Consider the following 13,937-nt stretch of genomic DNA (forward strand, 5'->3'; position numbering starts at 1 on the left):
TTGCAATGAATTGTTTGTTTTTACCGCTATGAGCGCTTTTGTTTTTGTCATCATACAATAAATGTATTTCCAGGCCACCACCATTTGCTCTGGATATGGGTTCGATCAAGAAAGCTGTGGCAATATATGAATCGTTAGTAACCAATTGTTACTAACCATTGTTTATGATTTTCACCATATGTGTTTAAGAAAAATTGTTCAGATTACATTTGCATTGGACTGCCATGAAATATGTGTAATTTCCTCTTTGCTTCACTATTATAGCCAACAATTTAAAATCATCAATAACTTTTTGGAAATTAGGACATCAATCATATAGTTGTTTCAGCATGGGAAACATTTACACATACAAAACCAAGGCGGCATAAAAAAATGCTAAATTAGAAAAATATATATTAAATATATAAGTGTCTTTACCATTTTAATTGAATTATATAAAAAATGACCTATATATAATATTTGTATAACATGATAGTATACAATTAATGAATACTGCTTTCCCTTGCCTGAACCCAGGTCACCGGGGGCCCCCTCTGGAGCATGCAGGCCTGGAGGTGGGGCTTGATGGCGAGCGCCTGGTGGCAGGACCTGCACCAATGGAACCCAGACGGACACAACCAGAAGAGGTAACGTGGAATCCCCCCCTTCCCATGGGCTCACCACAGGTGGAAGGGGGCAACATGGTCGAGTGCAAAGACAGCTGGGTGGTGGCCAAAGACGGGGACCTTGGCAGTCTGATCCCCGGCTACAGAAGCTACAGGGATGTGCAATGTCACCACTCTGACAGGGAAGGAGTCTGAGCCGGCGTGTGAGATTAAGAAGCTCTGTCTAGATGTAGTCAGACTCGTCTCCACAAACGCAATTGGTTGAACATACCATTAAAAATGCCGTTTTTGCGGTCTCCTTTAAAGTGATGATTTAGGAGGTAATGTATATAAATCATTTCCTCGCTCACCCCGTATCTTCTCCAAGCTCGGGTCCTCTACCAGAGGCCTGGGAGCTTGAGGGTTCTGCGCAGGTTTTTAGCTGTTCCCAGTATTGTGCTCTTCTACTTGGGGCTGTCAGATGTTGTTTCTGGTATCTGCCAGAGCCATCCACCCAGCTTGGAGGTTACTGCCCACAGTGCCCCGATCACTACTGGCATCACTGTTGCCTTTACCCTCCACATTTTCTGTAGCTCTTCCTTCAGTCGTTATATTCAGTCGATATTCTCCAGATTTTCGTATTCCTCTTTCCGTATGTTGCTATCATCCAGGATAGCACCTTCTCCCCCGTAGGCCCGCCCGCCGCTGCCTGCGTCTTGACTGAAGTCAGCTGGCACAGCCTCCAGCTCACTCATGACCCTAATGAGGACAACACTGCAGAAAATGGATGGATGTCATCTGTCCTGTTACTATGAGTTGCGTTATTTTTTTTCTTGGCCTGGCAGACTTCAGACTACCTTAAGTCTGGTGTCACTGCTTCTACAACTGAAATCCTTAATTGTTTGAAGTGGTTCATGGTAGCAGCCATCACTAACATGAATAGCGTTGCTGTCATGCGCCGTTGGCCTTGCATACTGATCTATCTTCTCTGGCTGTAATAGGGCAACAATCTGATGTCTAATAAGAGGATTGGATGGCACAAAAAGTTATGTTTGATGCTGAGGAAGAAATCAGATTAACAACAGTGACAGGCATGATATGGGTACATCCATCCATCAATTTTAAATGGCATTTGTCGTCATTAGGGTCACGAGTGAGCTGTATAGTCTATCCCAGCTGGCTTTGTAAATAAACAAATAAATAACCATTCACACTCACATTAGACAGTTAAAGCAGAAGTCAACGCAAACATATTTTTTTCAAGAATATGTTCTATGCAAGCCCACTAGTTGAAACAGGGCATTCTGATAAATGTTGCGTTTGTGGAATACGTGTTAATCCACTCATGTTTAGCCATCTCTTGGGGCGGCCATTTTGTCTTCTGTCGACTGAAAATGATATCACAAATGCTCACAACGACCAATCACGGCTCAGATTCAGAAAACAGGTCAGCCGTGATTGGTCGTTGTGAGCAGTTGTGATGTCATTTTCAGTCGACAGAAGACAAAATGGCCGCCCCCAGAGATGGCTAAAAACGAGTGCATTTTGCTGCTTAACTTATATTCCACAAACGCAAAATTAATCAGAATGCCGTGTTTCAACTATTGGGCCTGCTGGGAACATATTCTTGAAAAAAATATGTTTAGGTTGACTTCAGCTTTAAGAATATTCAATGAACTTAGCATGCATGGTTTTGAAATGTGGGAAGAAATTGCAGTACTCAGCAAAACTCGACACAAACACATGGGAGAACAAGTAAATTCCTGTGAGGCATTCAACCGCCGTGATGCCCAGCATGATACATTCTATCAGGCAAAAACAATAGATTATGTTATAAAGGCCATAACCTTTGCTTACTTTAGCTCTGAACAATGCAGCACCCACCCCCAATGGGTACGTACCATGGCTTAATACCTTGATCCTCTTGTATGTATCTGCTGTCTTTCTTAGTTCAAGAGAGGCAGAAATGTAGCATTGGTCTAAACTGCTTAGAATGTAACATTTAGTGTTCTAACTGAGCGACTGACTATATGAATGATTCATAATTCCTGAACTCGCCATTTTGTGGAATCTTACAATAAAAGTGTTCCTATAGGACTTTCTTTGTATAATTTGAAAGGACTTCAAAAATATTTATATAATGTACCACACATTTCAGTACTTGTATTCACCAATACCATAGTTCTTTTTAAATCGGCTATCATAACAGTGAACCAATCAATAAGTATGCAAAATGATAGTTGATGTAAAAGTGGACATTGATGAGAGGCGTTTGTTGAGATATGCCACCCCGTCCACATTACCTCAGCTGGGGAGATCAGCAGGGGATAATGGTATTTAGATGTCCTGTAAGCACACGGATCCTCTCAGTCAGCAACATTAATGGGGCCATGAGGCATCCTGCTCATGTCTTCCATGCTTAGGTAAAAGGCTATTAGACGGGAGTAATGCTGCCAGCCTCTGTCTTCTTTCCAGTTGGTACACTGACATGGGGAGCACTGGCAAGATGTTCCGGTTCTTCAGCAGGAGACAAAGTCTCTTCCCTAACTACAAGGTCACAGGTTCTGACGTTAATCGGAGATCTTCAGAGATTGTCTATCCGTTGGCAAAGGAGAGCTGCGTGAGGACATGGAACTCCATGCAAGAGCTGAGCAAAGACATCTACGATATCTACGCTGAATATGAAGATGAGGAAGATGATGCCCAGCAAAGCTCCTCCAAACAGATTTCCCCATCCAAGAACTATATGATCAACATCAATGTAGGTGGGAAGCCCTTCCAAATCGCCTACAAAACGGCAGCGAGGTACCCCAAGACCAGAATTGGACGGCTGGCCACTTACACCGACCACAACATGAAACTGGACCTGTGTGACGACTACAACGTGACCAACAACGAGTTCTTCTTCGACCGAGACCCGGATATCTTTCACAGCATCTTCAATTTCTACCGAACCGGGGTGCTGTGGATCAAGGATGAGCTGTGCCCCCGAAACTTCCTGGAGGAGATCAACTACTGGGGGGTGCGGATCAAGAACACCCACCGCTGCTGCCGCATCTCCTTCGAGGAAAGACAGGACGAGCTGAACGAGCAGCTGAAGATCCAGAGAGAGCTCGAAGCCGAGGTGGAGATCGAGGAGAACGAAGCGCTCTTCCAAGATATGTTGATGGGCCGCAGGCGGCGAGCTATTTGGAACTTGATGGAGAAGCCGTTTTCTTCAGTCAAGGCCAAGCTGATGGCAGTGACCTCCAGCCTGTTCGTCCTGATCTCGCTGGTGGCCATGACGCTGAACACAGTTGAGGAGATGCAGTACCGAGCTCACATGGGGCAGCTCAGCGGAAAGACTTACTGGGAGTACGCCGAGTCAATGTGCATTGCTTTCTTCACCATGGAGTACCTACTACGTCTGGTATCCACCCCTGACCTCAAAGCTTTCAGCAGGAGTGTGCTCAACACCGTGGACCTGATCGCCATCCTGCCTCAGTACCTCCAGGCCATTCTGGAATTCTTTGACAACAAGGAAAACTACATGAAGCACGAGGCCGACATGCAGGCCGTGGGCCAGGTGGGAAAGCTCGGACAAGTCTTGCGCATCATGAGACTGATGCGCATCTTTCGGATCTTGAAGCTGGCGCGACACTCCACGGGCCTGCGGGCGTTCGGCTTCACTCTGCGCCAGTGCTACCAACAAGTCGGCTGCCTGTTTCTCTTCATCGCCATGGGGATCTTCAGCTTCTCTGCCATGGTGTACACTGTGGAACATGACATGCCTCAAACAAACTTCACCAGCATTCCTCATGCGTGGTGGTGGGCATCTGTAAGTATGGCTTCATCAAGTGAAAGATCAGGGAAATCTTTGGTTGACTGCAACTCACTGACTACAAAGAGAACAATGATCTTATACATTCCTACTAAAATAGTGACCATGAACTTTTATAAGAGAAACCATTAGCAAGCATTCTTCATGTACTTTTATGGAAACCACTTTAATCATTTTATGATTCTAATGGTGTGCAAAAAGATGATCAAACATTAAACCTGTTTCTCTCAGTACCACACCCTAGTGCATATCTTATGCTGGTGAAATTATCTTTATAGAAGGAAGTCAACCCCAAATATTTCTTTGCAAGAATATGCAGCCCCACTAGTCTAAAAATGGCATTCTTATGGATATTGTGTTTATGGAATATGAGTTAAATAGCAAAATCTATTCATTTCTAGCCATCTCAGGGAGCGGCCATTTTGTTATTTGCTGTCGACTGAAAATGACATCACAGTTGCTCGGGGCTCTGCTAACGACCAATCATGGCTCAGCTTCAGAAAACAGGTGAGCCGTGATTGGTCGTTACTTGAGCCCTGAGCAACTCTGATGTCAATTTCAGTCAACAGCAAGTGACAAAATGGCCGCCCCCGCATATTCCGCAAACAAAATAGTAATCAGAATGCCGGGTTTAGACTAGCGGAGTCACATAGAACATATTATTGTAAAGAAAGTTTTGGGGTTGACTTCCTTTTTAATGTTTTATATCATTCTATTTTCTGTAAATTTAATGGATAGGTTACAACCATTTCTCCTTTATTTTTGATACATTCTCTCAGTCAACTTTCCTTTCTCCAACTCTTCTTTCCCCTTTCCTTATATTTAGTTTCTTACATACTCTCATTGTAGATTCATTCATCCAATTTCAACACCACTTGTCTTCTGGAGCCTATCCCTGTCGACTTTGGGTGGGGGATGTGGGGTACACCTTGTACCGGTCGTCATACAATCACAGGGCACATACAGTATATTCAAACAAGCAGACACACACACCTAACATGCACATTGTTACATTGCTGCAGAAAACCCACACAAGCACAGTGAGAACATGCACATAAATGTAATGTGTTCCTTAAAATGCTAATGCATTTTGCATTAAAAGTATTTTCGCAAAATACTTTAAATTTAAAATGTAAGTTGCAAAAGCAAACCAAAAGCATACCTGAACTAAATCAGCAAAAGACCTTTGAAATGCTTTCTGCTCCTCATCATGATCGTGACTGCTCTCCCCTGAAAATCCCGCAGGTCAGCATCTCCACGGTGGGCTACGGCGACGTTTACCCAGAGACAATCCTGGGTCGTCTCTTTGCTTTCATCTGCATCGCTTTTGGAATCATCCTCAATGGTTTGCCCATATCCATCCTCTTCAACAAGTTCTCAGACTACTACTCCAAACTCAAGTCCAATCAGTACACGGCCTCCCTGAAGAATCGAGGGAAAGTGAGATTCGCCAAGAGGACCGTGAAGAAGCTGAATGACTGCTTTGGAAACGACCACTGCCATGCAAACTGAAGAAATTGTATTCTTTAAGACATTTACGGAGTGTCAGCGACACAATTTCTGTTGCACTCAACAGATTCTCTACTTTGCAGCCTTAACAAACCTGACGAGAGGCCTGATGCAGATAGCGGCTTAATAAAAACCTCTTGGCAGCATAATTTACCAAAATTGGTTGAAGATTAAACACCTGACTGGTCTCATCAAAATTTGCTTTTGAAAGCAGAAACGTTTTGAAATAAATCATCATTAGTGAAGAAAACATGAATCAAACATGGTTCAGATAAGAGTACTTATTTCCACTAGTGCAGTCCAAAAAAGTTTGCATGTTCTGTTTCTCTCAGCATAAATGTTATGTTACTTTAATAACTATGCATGTTTCAATCTTAATGTTGTCATGGTCACAATAGCAATTTTCAGAGCATCTGTAATTGATGTTTCATTTTATTTTCCATGCATCCATCCATTATCTATACCGCTTATCCTCACAAGGGTCGCGGGCGTGCTGCACCCTATCCCAGCTGTCTTCAGGCAGTAGGCTGGGGACACCCAAAATTGGTTGCCAGCCAATCGCAGGGCACACAGAGACAAACAAACAACCGCACTCACAATCACACCTAGCGGCAATTTAGAGTCTCCAATCAACTTACCATGCACACTTTTGGAATGTGGGAGGAAACCGGAGTTCCCGGAGAAAACCCACGCAGGCACAGGTAGAACATGCAAACTCCACACAGGGAGGCCGGAGCCGGGATTGAACCCAAGACTTCTGAACTGTGAGGCGGCCATGCTAACCAGTCGACCACCATATTTCATTTTATTTAGTTTTAATCATTTTCAGCCAAAAATTCCAAGTGGTATTTTAAATGAAATTTGGATATACAGGTTAATATTGTAACTTCTGTCGCCAACACACAATAGAAAGTTCTCTGAAAGGTTTCCAAATAAATGCAGTTTGGTATTATTGTATTTTATCAAACACTCCACTGCTCATGAAATATGGCCAGTATGTACACTACAAGGACAAAAATATTGTGACACATGGTAATCAGTAATCACATCTACAGAAAATTCAAATGGATACAAACATGGTTGATTTTTGCAGCAATATTCTTATGACACTTTTGTAACGTTCGTCTACAAGAATATATGTCTATATAAAGTCAAAGTAGCGAGAGAAACTCCACAAAAGCATGGTGAGAACATGGAAACATTTGCAATTGTTCTAGGAGCTGCTTTTGGCCACAACTTCAGTGCAGGCTAACCTGCCAACTCAACTCCATCTTCTTGTCACCTACTCCTTGAGTCACTATGCCTTGCCCTTCAAGGCACACATTCAACACATGAATACGGTACGTATAGTAATTAGTTACACTTTCTCAAACCAGTTTATTTCATTCTCTTTGATTATGTTTTTATACAATACAATGCTGTTTTCGTTTCTTTTTTTAAAAACAGGTGTAGTTTTTGCGGGGCTGGAATGGGAATGGATTAATAATAACATTTCAATAAATTTCAATGGGTAAAATTGATCTGAGTAAATTAGTAACAAGCTTAGTGACGGAACGAATAAAACCTCTAATTAAAGTCACGGAACACAGTAAATAAACTATTTTTGTGAACGTCCAGAAGGTGGCAGCACTTTAACAATGACATGTCGCTGCCCAAATACTGTACTCATTGAAGAAGTCATCGCGTCAACCTCTTTCTCCCACAATCCTTTGCGACGATAACGCGACCCCTAATCTCTTCTGTTAGCTTTTGCTCGCCTGTCGTTAAATCATGGCGCCCCCGGTTGCAGTGTCTCCATTGATTAAGGTTTGTTTACCCTGTATTGTGCAAAATAATAGTGTTTGTTGTCAATTGTACTTATCGTATCTCGCAATTTACCAGCTGTACGTAGCTGTTCAGCCAGTGCGTCGGCTAGCTAGTGGAAATTGCTGCGGTTTCTTCTCGCGCTACGACAACCAAAATCACATTAATAACAGGTGTGCTACTTTAAGATGAAATAATATTAATGTAATGGTGAAGTTGTCCTCTATTGCACAGCTCAAAAACGGCGAATGAACGGAAGCAAAGGGTTATGTTGTTGACATCTTGTTGACAGCTTGTATCAGCGACTTAATTCCACGTTAATTGTAGTATTCATATTTAAATCTGTCCTATTGAATTAATAGTTTTCGGTGATACATGTTGATGATACTTTCATAATAAAGTGTCAGAATGCCCTCAGTGTGTTCATGTGTTATATTCCAGACTGCCAGGTATTCAGCTTTGATCGCAGGCATCATTTATGGCAAGAGGAGATATGGTAAATTGTCCCCTAAAGCATGCTTTACCACAAACGCCATTGAGTATAAACGTCAATATATCCCACCCACTTCGAATGTATGCCTCTCTGTCCAGATAACTTGAAGCCTATTGCAGCTGAGGAAAGGAGGATTGAGGAGGAAGAGAAGAAAGCCCGTGAGGAGCAGGAGCGCATCGCCAAGCAGCTGGCAGAAGGTAACTAAATGTGTTGGACATGTTTTGGGCATGCTGAACTGTGAAACCAAAAACATGTTCAATAAAACAGGAATTAAACGTTCTCCTTATAAATATACTGACCTATTCTTATTTTATTTTGCCCATAACAGCAAATGAAGACACCATTCTGAAGTAAACCTTCCTAGTTCCTAACTTCTCCTTCGTCATTTTGGTACGGGCAATGTTGGTGCTCAACCATTCAAACTTTCCCATGTTGTAGATATCGACACTGTTGCTTAGGAATAATTTATTTCTCTGGATTGCCTGCTTCTGCTCCTGTTAGTAACGTGATCATGTAAATAATTGGCTCTAGAGCTCTTGATTGTTAAAATGGCAACATGGCTAAACCCAATCTACCCCCACTATTGTTTTCCTATTGACTGTTACATTATTGAACTAAGAATGCACTTCTTAGCAATGGCAGTTCTCAATTTGTATGTATGAGACCACAATGTGATCAGAGACTATGAACTTGCTTGAATAAATGCAGAGTATACTAATTTAAAGTTGCCCTTTGTTGTAGAGACCAGATTCATTGTCTATTGATGTTTGCAAAGAAACACTGATTGGATTGGAGCTGCCCAATAAATATGTCAAATATGTTCAATACAAATATGTGCACAGAAACTTGATGACTTAAGTGCGCATCCGTGCTTTTTCTTGGGCGCTTTTGGGTGCCTGGACTGGTCGCCTGTCAGTAGAGACAACCGTTCACATTGTCAGTGAGTAAGAATGGAACACTAGCTGTCAAACCTGTTTTCATGGCCACGTCGTTATGGTTGCTCTCACAGGGAGGTTAGGATGGCGAAACCACATTAATTGTGAGTGGTTTAGGCAGCGGTACAATAACAATCACCGTTTGGCAAATGTCTTGGCTTTAAATTTGCATTGGGCAGAGTAAGACAATGTTTCCAAACCTCTGTTGAAGAGGGAAATCAACCCAAACATATTTTTTCCAAGAATATGTTCCCAGCAGGCTCACTAGTTGAAACACGGCATTCTGATTAATATTGCGTTTGTGGAATATGAGTTAAGCAGCAAAATACACCCATTTTCAGCCATCTCAGGGGGCGGCCATTTTGTCATTTCTGTCGACTGAAAATGACATCACAACTACTCAGGGCCCAGGTAACGACCAATCACGGCTTGGCTTCAGAATATAGGTCAGCCGTTTGAAAACAAGTAAGCCGTGATTGGTCATTACCTGAGCAACTTTGACATTTTCAGTCGTCAGAAGTGACAAAATGGCCGCCCCCTGAGATGGATACAAATGGGTGGATTTTGCTGCTTAACTCATATTCCACAAACGCAATATTCATCAGAATTCCATGTTTAGACTAGTGATGGCCAATAGAACATAGTATTGCAAATAATTTGGGTTGACTTCCCCATTCAACCAAGACACCCATTTTATGTGACGAAAATGTCATGACCAGAGCTGGGCATCGCCTAAATGCCACCGTGTTCCATCCTGCATTTGTAATCGACCCACGTGGTCCAGGTCCATCCCTCGTCGGTGACAGCCAATCGGCGTTGAGAACGTAATCTTCACGTCACACGCAGGCGCCGCACGAGCAGACACACCGCTGAACAAAGAAAAGATATCAAACAAAAATAACAGACACCCCTGCACAGCGTGGTGATCGGTGAAATAAAAACAGTATGGGGTACATGTCATTACGTCTGTGGGACTGCAAGGTACACAAAACTCGTATTTTTTCCTTAGAAGGAAAAGGAGTGCGGCACCTGCGTGTGACGTGGTACAGGTTAAGTGCGTTCTCGACGCCGTTTGGCTGACTCAAAAACAAAATGACATTTTGTTTTTTGTGATTTGTTTAATCACAAATGCACTTGCTTTGGGGTGATGAGGTTGCAACTGAGTTAACTGACATTTTTCCAAGGTGTGAAACGTAGAGAAAAGCGCTCGTATCAAGAGTTGTGATGCGACTTGTCTCCGTTGACGGTGACCTGACCTGACGTGACTGACGCCAGTCCAGACAACGTGAGGTCACGTCAAGTTAAGAAGGTATGCATCTTCAGATGGATCAGCCCAAGCCAGCAATTAGCTAACACCTCAGTGAAGCTTGCCAGCAATAGCTGTGCAGTGTGCACAAAGATAGTCCTTGGCTAAACTTGGCGCTCACCCACTGTAGTCAAAAATAGTTGCTCATAAATGTTGAGGGGAATTCTTTATATTACTGTACATACAGTACTGTATTACTGTAATATTCAGCTTTGGTTTGATATTTCAGGAGGGCAAGAAAAAAAAAAGAAACCTTGAGAAAGGACCACAGATGGGGGAATACCCCTTCCAGGATGATCAGGCTGTAATGGATGCCGAGTGGGCAAATATTTAACACATAGTATGATGCTATACAATGTTGGTTAAAATAATGTCAATCAAATGAAGTGCTGCAGGAAGACGACTTCGTCGAAGTGGGTCCCTGCCCAGTTGATCTCCATTGCAGCACCTATGAGGATGTGATCAGCCTCCGACCTCGTAACGGTCAGTTGCTGTGGAATCCAAGCAGTAACCTCCAATTCGGTCATCATCGCCTAATTCCCAAGCCTGGGAAAAAGGGACAGAGAGAAGAATAGAAGTGGCAATAAAGTGGCCAACAAATAGTTCAACCAAAAGCAAAAAAAAGTATATAAAAAAGTCTTTAGTCTAGTTTTAAACATTTCTACTGAGGTAGTGCCCGAATAGAAAATGCTCTGAAACCTCCGGACTTCTTTTTTGCTCTCGGGATCACTAAAAGACTGGCATTTTGTGAACGAAGGTTTTGGGATGGAGCATACGGTGTTACTGGGTTGACGAGATAGGAAGGTGCTAAGACATGCAATATTTTATAGGTAAGTAGCAAAACCTTGAAATCGCATCTCAAGTGGACTGGGAGCCAATACAAATTGACTAGTAACGGGATAATATCATCAAACTTTCTCGTCCTTATCACGAGTGCAGCAGCATTTTGGACTAGCTGTAGACTTTTATTACTAGACATGGGAAGACCAGAGAGCAAAATGTTACACTAATCGAGGCGAGACGTAACCAACGCATGGGTCACAAGTCGATAGAATTGGATGAATTTTAGCAATATTGCGGATGTGGAAAACCCAGTTCTACGTAATATTCTTAATGTGCATTTGAAAAGACAGAGTTGAGTCAAATATAACACAGATTGTTTCGTTAAATCACTTTGGGTAATAGTATATTTATCGAGACTCAGAGTGGTTGCTGATGACGAGCAGGGCCAATAATCAACGTCTCAGTTTTATCTGAGTTAGAAAGCAAAAAATTGAAAGACAGCCGTTGTTTAATCTCGGCAAGGCACGCCTCTAGATTACAGCAATTACGCGGTTTTATTTCCAGCGGCATATATAATTGGGTATCATCGGCATAATAGTGAAAACTAATGCTATATTTACATATAATATCACCAAGCGGAAGCATATAGTTGTTAAACAATAGAGGTCCAAGTACGGATCCCTGCAGGACTCCACATTATAACATTATAAAACACAGAAGTCGCATTGCCATGAATTACACGGTGCATGCTCTCTGAAAGGTAATAATTGAAACAAGAAAGTGCTGAGCCTGAGATACCAACACAAGTTTCAAGGCACTCTAATACTATGTTATGATTGACTGTGTCAAAAGCAGCGCTAAGATCCAGTAAGAGTAGTATCGATGAGGTGTCGGAGTCCATATCGAGGAGAAGATCATTAGGCACTTTAGAAAGGGCCGTCTCAGTAGAGTGATCGGCTTTAAATCCTGACTGAAGAGTTTCAAATGAATCATTAGTGGCCATATCATCATGAGCTGTTGCGCTATGACTTTTTCAAGAATTTTTTCGATAAACAGGAGATTTGAAACTGGCCTATAATTACTGAGGTTCTCTGGATCGAGGTTTTGTCACTTAAGTAGAGGTCGAATAACAGCGGTTTTAAAAGCTGTTGGTGCAGTGCCCGAGGTGAGTGATAAATTCATGATATTTAAGATGGTGGGTCTAGGGTCGAGTTTGCTAGGAAGCGGGTCAAACACACAAGAACCCCATTTCCAGGTTCAATCAGTTGGTATTTAGTATATTTAGTAAGTATTTAAGACCAGCAAAGTTTATCACAGACCCCGGGTGGCCAGATGCGGCCCACCACATCATTTCACGTGGCCCGCTAAAACAAATCGTAATGCATTTATGTCATACTTCGAGCTAATTTACAAGCTATTTAAGTTCTCAGTGAAAAACTTGTCATCCATCAGTCATAAATAATATGGTGGGTGATTATACATTTATAAAGTATGGTTTCGGTCATCACGACCCTCTGGCCTGTGACCTATTCGACTTGTGAGGGGAAAAAAAGTTTGCTTTCTCCGCTGTTTATGGTTCAACAGCACGTCGACATTTGCCTGCCTCTATTTATAAACGCTACTTAAGTGAAGAAGTCAGACTTGAACACCTGAGCTTCCGCTGACATAACGTTACAGTTGCCTTGAATGAGTTGATCTTAAAAATAGCCACATCCAAACACTTCTTCTTACTCTGTATAAATAGGGCTTCATAAATTGCAGGCCATGTGAGAGTAATTTGAACACAATTTACAAATTGATATAGAACTAAGTTAAGTGCGTATAAGCGTCTCAATTAGTGGGAAATTGAAGAATAATGAGTTGCCCAGTCGGATCTGGCCTGCCACATCATTTTCGGTGGCCCACTAAGGCTTTGTGTCAACTTGATGTTTCTTGCTCAGTGCATTTGTTCTTTTCATTTTGACAGAAAAGCTGCACCAAAAGTGCAAATCCCTTCGAAACAAAAATTGGATAATAGAAGGCTACCAAAATGTTTGTTTGCCCCTATTTTCCCTGACTCGTTTTATTGAATGGTCAATGGCCTGTCACTTGTATAGCGCTTTTCTACCTACAAGGCACGCAAAGCGCTTCAACCCGGATTTGTCATTCACCTCCTGATAACGCAGCGTCAGGAGCAACTGGGGTTCAGTACCTTGCTCAAGGACACTTTGACATGGTCACATGGGCCGGGAACCAAACCCACAACCTCTGGGATGGGAGACAACCATTCATCGACCGAGCCATGCTGCCCCATTTTTAATTGTCATTGTTATTATACTATTATTATGATGAAAACCTGACGTGCTACTTAAAAACAAGACGGAATCAACACAAAAAATGTATCTAAGAAAGTTTACTTTCATCTCTGATTTAAAGCGACAGTCAACGCAAACATTTTTTTTCAAGAATATGTTCTATGCAGGACCCCTAGTTGAAACAAGGCATTCTGATTAATATTGTGTTTGTGGAATATGAGCAACAAAATCCACCCTTTTTTTAGCCATCTCTGGGAGCGGCCATTTTGTCACTTCTGTCGAAGTGAGTTGTGCCCCTGAGTTGGCTAAAAATGGGTGGATTTTGCTGCTTAACTCATATTTCACATTAATCATATTGCCTTTTTTCAACTAGTGGGCCTCATAGAACACAAAAAATATGTTTGGGTTGA

At 42.2% G+C, this 13,937-nt stretch overlaps 2 protein-coding genes across 2 annotated transcripts; both read left to right on the top strand.

Moving 5' to 3' along the window:
* Nucleotides 1–2,973: 2,973 nt before the first annotated feature.
* LOC147147754 (potassium voltage-gated channel subfamily V member 2-like) lies at nucleotides 2,974–6,332 on the top strand. The gene is made up of 2 exons (XM_086031578.1): nucleotides 2,974–4,401; nucleotides 5,650–6,332. Exons 1-2 carry the CDS (start codon nucleotides 3,073–3,075, stop codon nucleotides 5,914–5,916), a joined length of 1,596 nt encoding a protein of 531 aa, XP_085887704.1. The 5' UTR covers nucleotides 2,974–3,072; the 3' UTR covers nucleotides 5,917–6,332.
* A 1,236-nt stretch (nucleotides 6,333–7,568) lies between these two features.
* Nucleotides 7,569–8,927, top strand: atp5meb (ATP synthase membrane subunit eb). Its single transcript, XM_086031579.1, has 4 exons — nucleotides 7,569–7,719; nucleotides 8,158–8,212; nucleotides 8,308–8,406; nucleotides 8,538–8,927. The coding sequence occupies exons 1-4, from the start codon at nucleotides 7,684–7,686 to the stop codon at nucleotides 8,561–8,563; spliced, it is 216 nt and encodes a 71-aa protein (XP_085887705.1). The 5' UTR covers nucleotides 7,569–7,683; the 3' UTR covers nucleotides 8,564–8,927.
* The last annotated feature ends 5,010 nt before the right edge of the window (nucleotides 8,928–13,937 follow it).

This window comes from Filicampus tigris, chromosome 5, assembly GCF_054856515.1.
Source record: "Filicampus tigris isolate MCC_2025a chromosome 5, RoL_Ftig_1.0, whole genome shotgun sequence".
Classification (NCBI taxonomy): domain Eukaryota; kingdom Metazoa; phylum Chordata; class Actinopteri; order Syngnathiformes; family Syngnathidae; genus Filicampus; species Filicampus tigris.

What these genes read in the sequence shown, in the direction of transcription:
- atp5meb (XM_086031579.1), top strand. Translation starts at nt 7,684, where the DNA reads ATGGCGCCCCCGGTTGCAGTGTCTCCATTGATTAAG. An exon ending in TTATGGCAAGAGGAGATATG is followed by an intron (nt 8,213 to 8,307) that starts GTAAATTGTCCC and finishes CTCTCTGTCCAG; the next exon opens with ATAACTTGAAGCCTATTGCA. An exon ending in CGCCAAGCAGCTGGCAGAAG is followed by an intron (nt 8,407 to 8,537) that starts GTAACTAAATGT and finishes TGCCCATAACAG; the next exon opens with CAAATGAAGACACCATTCTG.
- LOC147147754 (XM_086031578.1), top strand. Translation starts at nt 3,073, where the DNA reads ATGGGGAGCACTGGCAAGATGTTCCGGTTCTTCAGCAGGAGACAAAGT. An exon ending in ATGCGTGGTGGTGGGCATCT is followed by an intron (nt 4,402 to 5,649) that starts GTAAGTATGGCT and finishes AAAATCCCGCAG; the next exon opens with GTCAGCATCTCCACGGTGGG.